General features: G+C 37.1%; 1 protein-coding gene across 4 annotated transcripts in view; it reads left to right on the top strand.

The window, feature by feature from the left end:
* The first annotated feature begins 6,448 nt into the window (after nt 1-6,448).
* The window catches only part of LOC116246362 (protein GIGANTEA-like), a 41,781-nt gene continuing 32,215 nt past the window's right edge, over nt 6,449-16,014 (top strand). The window contains exons 1-7 of one of the 4 annotated variants that reach the window (XM_031618215.2): nt 6,449-6,976; nt 7,783-8,179; nt 10,544-10,615; nt 10,702-10,796; nt 10,928-11,070; nt 11,225-11,493; nt 14,123-14,181. In XM_031618215.2, the coding sequence (XP_031474075.1) occupies nt 8,121-8,179; nt 10,544-10,615; nt 10,702-10,796; nt 10,928-11,070; nt 11,225-11,493; nt 14,123-14,181 (697 nt within the window). In that variant the 5' untranslated portion in view covers nt 6,449-6,976; nt 7,783-8,120. The remainder of the gene's footprint in view (nt 6,977-7,782; nt 8,180-10,543; nt 10,616-10,701; nt 10,797-10,927; nt 11,071-11,224; nt 11,494-14,122; nt 14,182-16,014) is intronic. The other 3 variants (XM_031618216.2, XM_031618213.2, XM_031618214.2) reach the window with 3 other exon arrangements.

Raw genomic sequence — 16,014 nt, 5'->3', positions numbered from 1 at the left:
CCATCGTCACATCGGCGCCCCCACAAGCCGGGTCCATGGCCGGAGAGTGTCAATTTCACGCAGAAGAAAGGTCCACGCGGCAGGGGAAGGCGAGCTCCGGATCGTAGATCTGAAGCTGGGCGCTGATTGGGCGGGAGGTCGACGTCCAGGAGTGCACTTTTCCGGCCACCGGAGACGGAAGGTGGCAGAGCCGACGGACGCGTGGAGGTGTGAAATATCTGCATCCCGATTGGGAGGAGGAGAGAGCGGATGGGGTGGCGGTGCGCCGCCCACCACATGCTCTGTGTGGACTCCGCCCCTACTTCCTCCACCCTCAATCACGTTACCAACGGGATTTCGGATTTGCGGTGTAAAACTTAAAGGCCTCCAATGAGAGTCCCTTTCAATGGAATCGATCACAAACTGGTTCCATTCGTTAGCCGACATACGTTAATTTCATTATTCAAGGGTGTCATGTGCTATGCGTCATTTATTTTGAATATTATTTTATACAATATTATAAAGTAATTATTTTTGGGTTTGTATTATGTTTTTAAAGTACATATGATAATATTTTTGACCAATTTATAACTATTTCGATGATTTGGTGACCCAGCAACATGGTGCCCTGCCCTTGTTATTTCCAAGCAGAGACACACGCAAATGGTCACTTGCCCACCCAAAATTTGCCATAACAAAATCTAGGGTTGGGTCCAAACGTTACCATGGATGGATTTCTATGTGAGATTTATTTTATATATATATATATATATATATATATATATATATATATATATATATATATATGAAAATTGGAAACCACTAGTTGCCTAATGTTGTCGAAAAATGACTAAATACTTCTTAAACAATCGGTGAAAAAACATAATAAATTGTCACTATATCATAAACCGTTGTTAATGTTCTACAACCAAGTGTGTCCATAAAAATCTCACAGCTCACACTTAGAGCTCAATGTAGTGATTCAGAAATTTTTCATGAGGTTGACCAAATTAAAGTTTCTAAATTTTGACATGTACCAAAATATCATTTTTTCAAAATTTTTATATAGGACAATGAAATTTTTTAAAATTTACATGTAATTTTTTTTTTTTTTGAGGTGGGGTCATAACTTTGCAAGCTCTAGCCTGACTGTGCCTCTGTCTTTCGTGGCATGCAGCCCGATGCATTGCATACAGGAATCTTACACACAGACACTCACACGAAGGACAGGGGTAAAATGTCCTCTAGGTTTCCCATGCACCCTTCTCACTTGTATCATAACTAACTTTACATTATTGTATTGACTATTGAGTGTCACTAGAGATATATTTATTCAATAATAGGATGCATCTATGTGTGCAAATTACCTTCTTTTTTTGGGTCAGATGAATCATCTGGCTTCATTTTCCTGGAGTATTAAATGATCTAGATGTTCTGACCCGTCATAGTTAAACGATAATTTGATGGAAGTTTAACAGCCTAATTTAATTAAGACGTAATAACACTTTATATGTGCTAGGATTATATCGTAAGCTTTGCTCGTTAACAGGTTTGCGTTTTATATGCCGTAGTCTTTTATATGATGATGCTGCTGCTATACTCTCTGTTGAGGATAAGAAGAACTCTGCTCATTCCCTTCGAGCCATGACATTGGAGATTGAGATAGAAACAAGGAAGACACGACGACGGTGGTTCCTTTCACGGTGGGCTCCGGTCAAGCGCTAGAATTTGAGAACTCGGTGTGGAAAATTTGACCTCTTAAGAACAAAACAGAAAAAAGGGTGTAGACGCTTGGCCCTTTTAGAGTCACTATCTTTGGTCGTAACACTTGTGATGGTAATGAGACGTAGAATGCAATGTCTGATGAATATGTGTCCAAAGAACAAAAAGGTAAAGGGAAAACATCCCGAATTATATAAAGTTGGTTATATGCGCCATATTAGTGCGTACAATATTCGTCTACTGCTGGGTGACTCTACTGTTCCTTCTGTCCACTCTCTCTCCACCTCTCTTATTACGTTTTATTGTGATACTAACTTGTGTATTCTCTTCTTATATTTCGTTTATGTGGTTTGCTTATGTACTTAGGGGACTTCTTGTTTCCAAATTTTGCTATATATTTCCATTTTATCGGCATATTAGTGCGTACAAGAAATTTAATGACAAAAGTATCTCTTGTTCATAAAAAAAAGAAAAGCTTTTTGGTAAGATAAAAATGAAAATAAAAAAATGAAATAACTACAAAGGACATGCTTTTTTTAATTACAAAAACATCCTTTTCTTTTACTGGGTATGTAACCTATGCACGCATAGCATAACGGTGCATGCAACCTTCACTAGAACTATATGGGCAATGTATCCCAGCACAGTTTTGACCCCATAGGGCAGGATTTCAAGAATAGCAACCGGTTGACAAAAATGGGTTGCTATTAGCAAACCTAACGTGTATCCATAAGCTATTCCGTCTGAGGTTTTTTTTTTTTTTTCAGTACCAAATCAGACAGCAGAGTCCCCCACAATAGGCTTTGAATTTCCAATGAATCATCATAGCCTTGTTGAGAAGGTAGATATCATAGTCAATGCATTTATGGGCGGAGCCAGGAATTTTTTGTTGTATGGGCTAAACTATAGTTTCAAAATTTTAACAGGAGCTGAAATAAAAATTTTCAAATCTTTTATATATAAAAAACTATTTTTTTTAGATTTGCATATAAATTTTTAAATTTTTTAAAATCTGAGAGGCCAAGGATGCTGCCGGGCCCCCATCCCTCCGCCCCTGACCGCTTGTCAATGCCTCCTTCAGCAATTGGATTGCATAAACCTTTCCAAACCAATTGGTGGAGGTGCCTATGATCTTCAGTGTCAACCCATATGAAATTATCTAGAACTTGATCCAACCTTTGGTCAATGCTTGGTGGAAGTCTACACGCTCTAGTATAGTAGTTGATAATATGGAGGAGCACACTTTTTAGGCAAGCAAATTCTTTTTGAATAGTATAATAAGCTCTTTTTCTAGCCACTTAATTTGTTCTCCACTTTCTTAAGAAGTGGTCCACAGGTTAACTCTGCACATTCCTTTGAAGAGGGGGAGACCCGGATATGTGTTGGTGAGCTCTTTAATGGATATGGTCTCTAATGCATGTTCTAGTGATGGTCAGTTGTTCTAATGCTTGTTTTTGAGGGAGTTGGTGCAACCGTGATGGTGGGGGCCAGGGCCAGTAGGTGATGAGTTCTCTTTTTGAATCCTTAGAGCATAACAACAACCTTTTGTGTGTAAAAAGGGACCACTAGCATGCAAGTTGAAGTTTAGCGACAGCGACATCCCAAAGGCACCAAAAGTAGACCCTGTATTCTTGAGAAACAAAGAGTTTGGTGGAAGCTTCCCCTCTCTTATAGGTGGTAATATGAAATGTATTCACCCGACCTACTCTAGTGCTCAGGCCTTTGGTCCGACGGATACCAACCCACCTCTTAGTAGTTTTAGTTCTAATTCGAAAAATGTTAGGAAACAACTAACCACTTTAACAAACCTCTTTATAAGTTCTTAAAATTCCTCACAATCTTATATACAAGACTAAACTTTTTGGATGTAACAATCAACCTCTCTTAACGCACACATGTCTACTTGTGTGGGGCTCCAAGTTGAGTGTTGAATCGCGCTTTGATACCACTGTAACAACTCAACCCACTTTCACACCAGACTTGAGCTACTAGTTTGATGAATCTCAATCCACCTCCTAGCAGTTTATAAGTTATTAAAACACTCATATCAAATCCTTCCCTTTGGTTTAGTTGCTCTAAAATACCTACAGATGTGATTTTCAGGCCATCAAACGGCCCCCAAGGGTTCAAACTGCATTGGTACTCCTTGGTCTCTGTTTATGCAGGGCAAATATCCTAAAGTATTTCCTTCATTTTTTGTGGGATATTTGACATCAACTAACTTCCATGGCATGCCTTCATGAAGCGCACATTCAATGAATGCTTTCAAATCATTACTCGTTTCATGATTATTGTTTCTCGGTGTTGATGTTTTGTGGTGTTCAATTATCAATTGTCAATGAGCTGTAAGAGTTCAAGTTTTGCTATACATGAAGAAAGAGATTAGCCATTGATGATTGTATGTTGACATCACAGAACTTTTTTTTTTTCATGGACTATTCAATATATGGTTAACAAATTTTTAATTGATCCATGAGGCAGCATCCTCATGTAACTAGACATAATGGAACTACCTCATATGCTAGACATAAGTTCCCTCAAGTTTCAACAGTGAATTAAGGCTTCAAAGAATGAGCACCACACTGAAACACTACATCAACTTATCTGGACTTGCCAAAATTAGGCCAGACAGTTTCTTGTAGGCTTGTTTAATTAGGCAGCTTGGTCATATACAAGGAAAAAATAAGCGCCTTCGTCGTGAAGCTAGTTACATGCAATACTCCGTGCTCAAAAAATTGTGCACCAAAGTATATAATAACTAGAATCCCCTTGATTAATAAAAAGGAGATTTCCTCTACATGGATGAAAATAGATAGTGAAAAAGTTAAAAGTCTAAATATATATATATATATATATATATATATATTATTAAAAATCCCCAAAATACTCTAACTCCCATTTTTTTTTAGTACATATCGGTTGCAGTCCTTTCCCCCGTCTCATTATAAAATGCTTTCTCTGGAGTTCACTTTCATGTAGGCCATTGGACACTTTTGAGATGATAACAAGAATCTCCTTGTATTGGTAAAAAATTGTTAAGATATATGCCATGCCTGTCGACCTCTTCATTATGTACGTGGTGCACGAGTCATAACACATGCTTCACGCTAAAATCTAGCAATTCTTTCAATAAATTGGTGAACTGAACACTCATTCTTTTGGTTTGGTGGTTTGAGAGGGTTCTACCATCAAAGCATTCATAGGCTTCGAGCATTTAATCTGCCACTTCAACTTTAGCATATATAGCCTAAAAATGTTTTGCCATGACTTGTTCCGTTGTTGCCTAAACCAAGTTCGTAACATTAATTAGCATAGTCTTCGAGGATTTTATTTTTGAATGCTCAAGTCACACTTAATAGTGGTACAAGTGTGGATATAGGTATGGGGGCACACAACAATTTTAAAAATTGTGGATATAAAGATACAACAAGTTATAAATACACTCAAATATATGTGTGTGCATAATTTCATTAAAAATACATAATTACTATAAAAATGAGGAAAATGCAAAGAAGGTGAAAAATATATTTTGGAGAATTTATATGTAAAAATTGTAACACTCCAAAAATTTAGTTTCATATTAAAGCTTGTGAAATGATTTTTAAGGGTTTATAAAAAGGGTTGTTAAAGTGGTTAATTGTCCATCGAAATTGAAATTTTTCATACCAGAGGCCCGAGCTCAAGAGTGGGGTCAAGTCATTATAGTAGTATCAAAATACAGTTCAACACTTGGACCTAGGGTCTTAAACGCGCAAACGCGTGTATATTAAGGGGGTAAATTGTAATACCCAAAAGTTTTGTTCAGCTTATAAAATAGGTTATTAAAATTGTTAGTTGTTATAGTTCGTATCCATTTTTTTGAGCTGAAACAAAAACTGTTAAGAAAATGGGGATTGGGATCTGTCGGATTGAGAGTCTGAGCTCAGAGGACGTCGGGTCATTACAAAAATAATATTCAAAACTTTAAAATTAATATGCAAGATACAGAACTAATATACGTAACTTAGTCTAAGTGATCACGTTTGTGAAAATGGACTAACACAGTTCCTTGCATGAGTAGACACGGAACATGTCAAACGCACAGCATCGTTACAAGTGAAACAAACCGTTCTCCTTCTGAATAAGATTCCTTTAGCTAAGGGGATACCGAAATCCCTTCCTTTCCTAAGAAAACATGTTTCCAAATGAAAGCAAAACCCCTTAATTTTGTTGGTTGTGCTGTTCCTTCATGTTTACATAAATCCGGTTCGCTGAACCCTTATTTGACAAATTTCATGCATAAATCCGGTTCGCTGAACCCTTATTTGACAAATTTCATGAAAAAAGTGGTATTACTTAGCAATATCAAAATGGTGATCTAAATGATCACAAGGGGGATTATAAGATCGTTGTTGCAAGTGTTGGGCCAATGCCCAGTCTAAGATTCCGAGCATGCGGGAGTGGGGTGAGCTGTTTACCATGCTGATATATTGCTTTATTAAGGAAGACGAATTATAACGCTTTGTATGAAGAAATTCAGTCTCGTGTGAAAAATTGTCTTTTAAGTGCTTGATTATTTTAGTTAACATCCTTTGTGGCAAAATTTTGCATAAATAAACAAAAAGACGTCACAAAATTTTAGATCCAACGGAAACAAGCATTCGCCGGAGTCGGATAACTATTTATGTCCAATTGCGTCGCGAGCGCCGGGATTTGCAAACGGTGGGTGGACAGAGTCGGGGGGGGGGGGGCGCGGAAACGGCCCTTATCCGAAGCCACGCGGGCGTCCAAGCAAGTGCATGCACCTCCTGCATGGCATCATGGGGCACATTCCGCCATGGGATGCATGATGATGGGGGGCGGGTGGCCCCCCTCATGGCACCCCGAAATATCTACGCCACGTCAGCCGCAGAGATCGCCAGCTTGGGTGAATGCCACGCTCCCGAATGATTTCCATCCCTACCGAATCAAAACAGGGGCGATGAAAAGAGCGCGAGTTACAGCAAAAGAAACAGAGAGAGAGTGGCGTGTGTGTGTATGTGTATCTGTAAGGGGAAAAGTGCAAAGCTCGGTAAATAAATGCCGGCGATAACGAGAATGAGCTACGGAATGGGAGTCTAGGACGCTGACAAAACCTTCTCATTTCTCTTCATGGCTTTTTCTTATTTGGTAACGTTACCTATATCCGTGAGCGAGCGATGGGGAAAGAGAGGAAGCTCTGAAAGTTGAAACCCTAGTGCGATTTGTTCCGGAGGGAGAAAGGAAGGAGGAGAGCAAGAAGCGAGCCTTTTCAGAGGTAGGAGTGAATTTTTCTCTTCTTTCTTTGCGATTTTTTTCTGATTGAATTCTGTTTCTTTTTTGTTTGATGTAATTGGTGCTAGTGTGGAGAATCACGAGTTATGTGTTCGTGTTTATTGGTTACTGTTAAAGAGATAGAAAATGAGATTTAGATGCCTTTCGTCATTGTTGTTCAGAAATATCTGCCAGTCCCTCAGTTGATTAAGGACCAGCTCTCTCTCTCTCTCTCTCTCTCTCTCTCTAAGTGTTTTATAAATTTCCCTTAGCTTATTTCATCCCTTTATTACTCTTCATTGTATATTTTCCGTCGGTTTCTTTATCTCCTTTTTCTGCTTGAAGAAGACAATGTAAAAGTGGGCGACTTGAAATGAGGTTGCAGTTTTGAAGGTGAGTTGTGATTCACCTTTTCACGATTTTACTTAAATCCAAAACATCAAAATCTTGAAGTTTACACGGAAGAAAGAGGACCGCGTTTCTTTGCAAACACTATTTTCTTATCTTTTCGTGGTTCTCCTAGATTTACTTGGTTTCCTTTTCCAGAAATTAGTTCTGTTTGTTACTTTCATCTAAATACGATCCTTTCTCTTGCCAACTTTCGGAAATTATAAGCCCTTAAGTGTTGTTGACTCGAAGATGGCTTTTTGTTTTCTTGTGATCATATAGATGGGTTTTAATGTCAAATGGAGGATGCCTTGCAGGTCTTGAGCATAACATTTAGATATTTCTTTGTAATATATCTGCTGACGCTGAGTCGTTCCGTTCTATTTTTTTTCCTCACTGTATCTTCTTTTGTGATCGTGATAGTTCTGAAGTCAGTCAAAGGCAAATTTGGGAAGCCTTGAAGACCAAAATTTGACTTGAAGGTTGCTATAGTGAAGCAGAAAAGGTGTTCGAAGCTTAAATATTATTAAGTGATAAGTAGTGGAGGAATGCCATAGAGAGTTATTTGCTTTATGAGTTGTTCTCTTGAAGATGTGAGAGAGCCTGATTGAAAATGTTGAAATTTGGAGTCATTTATTGTGACAATGGGTGATCTAGAACACAAAGCCACGGTTCAGTGTTGCTTCATTGTTTGATTTTCTCTTTGAGACGATTTTGGTTTTAGGAGGGTGCAATGTCCAGTGTACATAAAAGGTGGATAGATGGCCTTCAATACTCATCCCTCTTCTGGCCTCCTCCCTCGGATGAGCAACAACACCAGGTTTGCTTGCTTACTCTTCTGACCTTATGTTAATGGGATAGTTATCCTCTTCTTCCTTTTGTTCTTCTTCTGCAATTCAGATTTGGCATGTGTATATGTGCATTCAGCTCCAAGATAAGAAGCATTTCAGAAAATACAGACAAAGTGCACATTTCCACCACCATTAAATGCATCCTTTGAAACTACACTTTTTACTTTCTATTGCATCAGCCTGGGAGGCAAACTTTGAAATGCTAATGTTTTGACACTATAAGAGGTTCCTGAAACAGAGTCTGATGCAACCTGCTTTTCTTTTCCTTTTTCTGCCATGTTGCAATTTGTACCTTCATACTTCATAATATTATAAATAAGACATTCAAATGAGGAAATTAGAAACATAGACTCGTAACAATAAAAATTAAATCAACTATTAAAAAAAATTATATAAAAAAAGCAGTTAACACACACACACACACACACATATGAAAAAGTAATATATAATAAAATCATATATAATAAAAGCTACAACAGGTTCATGGAAATTAGCAAATAAAAGCTAGAATACCAGATTACAAGAAGATTATGTTAACAAAGAACATTATATAAGAAAGTGTACATACAAGATAAAACATTCTATAATGAATATTATATAAAGACAGACTAGATATGAGGACGGCTTATATATAAAATGTATCTTTGTAAAACAGTTTACGTAAATTATAAAGAAGGTTCACTGACAAACAGATTAAACATAAAAAACAATAAGAATTAAATCAGTTATCTAAAAGATTAATAGTAAACAATCAATCAGTACCAAAAAGCAGTTAAAACACACACATGCACACACGTGGAACATATTATATAATAAAGGTATATATACTAAAAGCTAAAACAGGTGCATGGCAATTAGCAAATTAAAGCTAGAATACCAGATTACAAGATGTTTATATTAATGAAGCACATTATATAAGACAGTGTACATAAAAGGTAAAAACATTCTATAAAGAAGAATATATAAAGACAGACTAGATATGAAGACAGATTATATATGAACAATATATCTTTGTGAAACAGTGTACATAAATTGTAGGGAAGGTTCACTGGCAAACAAATTAAAGCTAAAAAACCTAAAATAAGACATACTAGATAAACAGGTTATATTAAGAATATTTGTAAGACAGATTACAAGGACGGTTATGTACTAACTCATATTCACATTATGTAAAACACATTAAATATGTATACCACGGCAAGCAAAGTAAAGGCTTAAACCATTTGGCATTCAACTTCCCTACAGTGAGGTTGCAATGGGAGAGGGAGGTTGGTGGAGAGAGATGTTGGTTGGAAAGAGATGCATGGAGGGTTGCAGGCTACGTTGTTGAAATTGGAAAGCAAAAATAGGTCCTTCAAGACCCTAAGAAGACTATTAAGATTGCAGGCATGAAGTTGCGGTGGGACTTGGGAGAGGGTTGATGCCTGTGAGAGATGCCATAACTTTTGCCTGAAGTGTGAAACCATGAGATGCTGCTTGACAGTTGGAGAGAGAGGTTGATGCCCGTGTGAGAAAGTGAGCACCTAAGATGGGCACCCGAGGGTGCTAAATGCCATTTGTGACTTGCGAAATGGCAGAAACAGATTGATTTCTGAGCTGCCGATCACAGGAAGTGTATGGTTCTTTGTCATTGTCTTGCGTTTTTTACTTTGGTCTCTGCTAGTGGAAAGGAAAGTTTGGAGACAGAAGAGAGAGAAGCTGAGTGTATCCACCTTGTCGATCTGTCACTGTTGCTGAACAGAGATGGGAAGAAGAGCTGAGAAAGAGAGGGAGGAAATGATATGGCAGGAGGGGGAGAAGAATTGGGGATGATGCCTTCAAACCCTAGGCTGGTAGGGTGTCTTTCGTTTTTTAGAATGAAATGGGGTCAGACTTAGACTCCACACAGTCAGACCACACCCAACTTGCTGTTGACTTGAGTCCGGTGAGCACAAAGTCTTGAATGAAACTTGTCTGGTCTGGTGTTGTTGACTGCACCGGATTTTCATTGGCCGAGATGGGAGCTGCACTATCACCACACCCACACCCAACCCATAGTTGCATCCACACCCAAGCAGACAGCAGTGCCTGATTTGGCAAGTCCATGTGACTTAATGTCTGTGTGTGTGTGTGTGTGTGGGTCTATATTATATTAGTCAATCTACAGTTATGGCTCTGTTTAGATGGTTATAGCGCATCCATTAGAAAATTGTACTTAGATACTTCTCATTTAAATAACTAGGAGCATGACAAGGCTACACAAACATTGATAACTTGGTAGGTTACTTATATTCTTAATTGGACTTTTATCATTTAAGTTCTTCTTTTAAACATAACATGGTTTCACACTTCAGGCACAAATTATGGCTTATGTTGAGTATTTTGGTCAGTTTACTTCGGAGAGGTTTCCTGATGAGGTTGATGAGGTATGATTAATTTTTTCTCTACTTTGCATCAGAAAGTGTGGCATAATTTCCTTAGAGTGTTCATGTTTTGCCACATTTTTCGACAGCTTGTTTACTGTTGACCTGTTTTTGTGGGCCATGAACCAGATGATTCGGAAGCGCTACCCTAGCAAAGAAGTTTGCCTCTTAGATAATGTGTTGGGTAATGCAATGAAAAAATATCACCATGATGTTTTCACTATATTTTAAATTTATATGTAGTAGATTTCAGGAAGGTTGTCTTATATTTAATTTCAACTGCCCTGTGGACTAATTCTTGTATTTCCTTTTCAGCAACTTTTGTACTGCACCATCCAGAGCATGGGCACACTGTTATTCACCCAATACTTTCTTGTATTATTGATGGCACGCTGCTGTATGATAAGAATGACCCACCTTTTAGTTCTTTCATTTCATTATTCAGCCCAAAATGTGAGGTATGAGCTCTACTTGCTGATACAAAAATGTGAATGATCTCACTTTATTATGGATATTTCAGCTCTTTTTCAGATACATCCTTTATGTTGCTCTGATTGTGTAGTATCCCTGGAGATAATTATGTTAATTACTAACTACTTTTCCTATCTTTAGAATGATTACTTGGAGCGATGGGCTCTGGCATGTGGAGAAATCTTAAGGGTATTGAGCCATTATAATCGCCCAATTTATAAGGTTGAAAAACAAAGTGGTGAAAGTGAACGGAGCAGCAGTGGTTATCAAGCATCAACCAGTAATAGGCATAAAAAAGAGGACGTTCATCCCCTTGAGCATGAGAGGAAGCCATTGAGGCCGTTAACTCCATGGATTACTGATATCTTGCTTGCTGCACCACTTGGTATACAAAGTGACTATTTTCGATGGTAAGCAGATTTCTAATTCTTCAACATGTTCTCATCTGCTACTACTGATCACGTGTTTCCACATTCTGCTTTCTCAGCCAATCTATCAGTTACTTTGTTGGTTCTTCAATACAGCATGCCACCCTCTTGTGATAACACAAGAAGAAACACTCAAAGAAAGTGCATTAAGGCACTAAAACTGCATGAAAGTACCTGGAAAAAGCTTCAAAAGAAGCACATGTGAGGGTCAAAGTGGCCCTTGAAAAGGTCAATCAAGGAGCTGTTGGGGTCTCCAATGCTAGATTTCTAGCTGTTGAAGAGCACAATGGCTCTTACAGCTGATCAATCCTGTGTAAAAATGAAACAGGAAAAATTACCAAAAAAAAGTAAAAAAGAAGAGAAAATGAATACAAAATTATAAGAAAACCCTATGTACAAAATTTTATATATATATGTGTGTGTGTGTGTGCATGTGAAAATCATATATTTGATCAGTACTAAACACATAGAAATATGTACTTACTACATAGAAACAGAAATATATGACAGTTATGAGTATTTACATAAAAGCTTACATCTTCAAACTTACAGTATTGTCACTAAAAGTTTGTCAAGAAGAAACTGAAATCTGTTTGGTGTAAGATTCGCTGAACAATGTGAAGATGAATAAGGATTAGATGTTGCAACATGTCATCCAAAGTGCAATATCGAGTGGCATCATCATACAAATCACCATCACTAGTCGCCAACCTATTATGAATTTCCTTTTCGGTCTTTGTCAACTCCAAGGAATGGCGTCAGTCACCAACATAATTAACGATAGCTCCAAAGGCTGTAGCCTGTAGATGATTCTTCCTTCTTGTTGGGCTGAAGGGTAGTTGAAATTCCGACATCTTCCATTTGGGTAATGAGTTTGATATGTTCTAGTTCTTTGTAAAAATGATAAATAATTTTATTTTCCTCGTTTGCTTTGAGCTTTAAGTATTGTTGAAATGTGGAGGTTCGTAAGCATTGATGTTGCTTCTTGGTAGTGATCCTGCAAGACCTCCTTCTTCAAATTTGATTTTCCTGAAGATGTTGACATGGTGAAGACACATAACCTCCTTTCCTCATTCCAAACCCCGTCTATTCTTCATTTTGTTTCGTCAGGATGTCTTCAAGTGGAGCAATAAAGGAAGATAAGTAGGTGGGGTCGGCAGACCTTGTCTTCTCAGTTTGGGTTTATGCCTGTTGAGGAAACTGAAGAGTTTTTCTTTCTGTTGCTTTTGCTCAATTTCAATCCGTGGCATTTAGGCCAAGAATCGCCAACTCAGCCCAAATGGATTGTAATTTGAAAATCCCCTCCCTTATGGACATATCTCGGACATATCTCCTTGTTAAAGACTGGGCTTCATTTTAGAGATAGAACTTATGAGACATACCTGTTGAGGTGTATGCTTGGTTTTGTGAAATTTCAAGATAAGGGCAGTGGCCCTTTTCTCTATAGTAACAATGATCTATGGAAGAATTCTAATAATTTTAGGCTCTGATATACCATGCTCCTTGATTTAGTATTTCAGGCAATGTTGTAAAAGGTGTAGCGTAACGCATATTGGTCGGGCCGACCTATATGCCATATCATAACGTATCGCAAATGTAGTGTAGTGTATCATAAAATTAATTTTTAATCTAAAAAATATTAAAAAATCAGAAAAAATAGAGAAAAATCATAAAAGATCCGAAAAAATAAACAAAAAATCAGAAATAAAGAAAAATGTATTCGAATATAAAAAAGACCATCATACATAAGGAACATTCATGTGTATCAACAACACATTCAAAAATAAGAAATCAGATATTCCAAATAACATAATAAACATCCATCACAATTTTAAACTTGAAATTTTTATAGAACCTTAGGACTTAGAGTCTTAGGACTTGGAGTCTTGGGATGTAGATTACATCACAATTTCATAAGTCCAAAACATATAGTTATCATCTTTCATGATTCAACGATACTATCTTCCAAATCGATGAATCCTCAGTTATTTTTTATGAAAATGGGCAAAATCTCTCCCTCCCACGTTTCTTGGAGTCTTTAAACCTATACGATACCTGATATGGATAACATTGATTTCAGGCTTTCTTCCTTTTTTCTTAGTCAAGGATTTTCAGCTTCATCTACTATCTTGATAAGCTTTAGTTCAGGTACCGCAGCAGTACCTCTACCATAAACTCAAAGCCCATAGCAGGTGATATGTTCTTTCAGGTTTTATGCCATTATGCATAGAAAGGGCCGCTTTGCACAAGATGAAAAATATTTCCTGTGAAGAAACATAAGAAAAGTTGCACATAGATCCACTACATTGGCCTCTATGGTTAGCTTGCATATCCTAATTAGCTTCATCTGGAAACATTTGGTTTAATTAGGATGTCTGCATCTGTAATTTCAAATTTGTGACTTATTTGGAAATCATTAAAACTTTGTTGGAAAATTGTATTTGTTGAATGTACTTTGGATATCTAACTTGCTGGCAGTTTTTTCAACTATTATGAGATTGTGAGAGTTTTCTTACTTTTGTAGATGTTGAGTGTGTTCCTTATTTTGTATACGTTCTAGAACTCAATCAATTTCTTTTTCTTTCTCCCTTTTTCCTCCTGAAATGATTAGGTGTGGTGGGGTTATGGGTAAGTATGCTGCTGGTGGAGAACTCAAGCCACCAACAACTGGTTAGTGCACTTATACTTTTCATCCTTTATCTTGCATGCTAATGCATTATAGATTTTCTCATGAAAATGGGTTTAACTTCTTGTTTTGTCTTCTAATTGCAATTTGAGCTTATCTTGTACTCCCATTGCAGTTGTCATAATTATGGTCTTTGTTTATCTAACCAAGGCTACTCTGGTTTAATTCAGCTTTGGATATGCTTAAGTTCGCTGGAAACAAGGTAGTGTTATTTAGATGTGTTCTACCTGATAGATATTTAACCATTGAAATCTGCGGATTTAGATTTTGGCTATGAAGCTCTTTAAAGTACCAACGATAAGATAGTTGTCAGCTGTAAATATATGTGAACATAATCACTTTCATGGTATATTCCTCTAAAAAATTCCCGAACTTCACAAGCCTTGCTATGTAGTAACATTTGCATAGCTGTCCATTTCTATGCTACTAAGAACCCAAATTTAATTTTTTCATTTGTATTTCAATCTTATAATATTTTACAGTAATTTTCAGTTGCCTTTTTTTCTTGTTCTTCTTTTCCTTCAAGTTCTTTTAGGAAAATCAAATTTAGCTTATGCAGTTTAGGCTAGAGACTGGGTGTACTGGTGTAGTAATTTGAGCAATGCGCCAAAAGCCTTGACCTTGAAGTTTGTCTTCAAGCTTTGATCTTGACTCTGTAATTAATGCCATTGCACTTGAAGGATAGACAAGTTCAAGTATCTTTGACCACTACTATTTTCTGGTGGGATGATCTCTCAATACTAAGAGTAAAGACTTTTGTAATTTGAACTTGTTTGAGAGGAAGACTAATACGCCACATTCCATGAACACATGGACATGTGTCATGAGCTTAAGAGAAATCTGGAATAATGGGCATCAGACCTCCGATACCATGTAAAGCAGTTGAGTTTGAGTCATGCTCAAAAAATATTCTTCAAGAGGAGGAGGATGCTTATATAAAAACAGAGGTTCTCAACAAACTCACCAAGGATAACTCAAAATATTAGAAATGAAAGCTTTATTTATGACATCTGAAAGATTATACAGATCAAGAGGAGGATGATGCTTATATAAAAACAGAGGTTCTCAACAAACTCACCAAGGATAACTCAAAATATTAGAAATGAAAGCTTTATTTATGTTAGACATCTGAAAGATCATACAGAATCCACCTTGAACAGAAAACAAAGATAAAAAGTTGGGAGAGAAGATATAGAGGCTGCAGCAGCCACAAAAACCTAACTCAAGGGTCATGACCTCATCTTGTTTCAGTATAAATCAAATGAGTTATTTTACAAGGGACTATTATGTCAATACGTCTTAATATTAACAACCCTCCTCAAATTTTATTTGGATTTCAACTATGGGGAACTTATTTTTTCAAAAAGCCTTTAGCGAACAAATCAGCTACTTAGTTATTAATATGCACTTAATGAGGGTTAATCTTATTGTCTTCAAACGTTTATATGATAAAATGTTGATCAATCTCAATATGTTGGGTCCATCAGTGCTAGATTAGATTGAAGGCAATTTGTATAGCACCTTGATTGTTGCAAGTAAAGGTGAACTCAAAATGGGGACTGCTAGTTGCACTAGCAAATGTCTAATCCATGTAATTCCATAGTGGCAGCTGCCATAGACTTATATTGTTGACATGATGCTGGTGGGCTGAAAGTTTTATGGACTTTTTGAGAAACTAATGGCTATGGGCTCAAGCAAATCATCATTCATTTGAGCCCCTGATCTCCATGCCCCTGATCTCCATTAATATCTTTGCGTCTGCAGTTACAAAGACTGGTATACATTGTGGTTACAATAACTGATAGACAAGAGATAAC

The sequence above is a fragment of the Nymphaea colorata genome, chromosome 1 (genome assembly GCF_008831285.2).
Source record: "Nymphaea colorata isolate Beijing-Zhang1983 chromosome 1, ASM883128v2, whole genome shotgun sequence".
NCBI classification, from domain to species: domain Eukaryota; kingdom Viridiplantae; phylum Streptophyta; class Magnoliopsida; order Nymphaeales; family Nymphaeaceae; genus Nymphaea; species Nymphaea colorata.
Note: the sequence above shows the minus strand (reverse complement) of the source record. Positions and strands in the feature narration are given on the sequence as shown.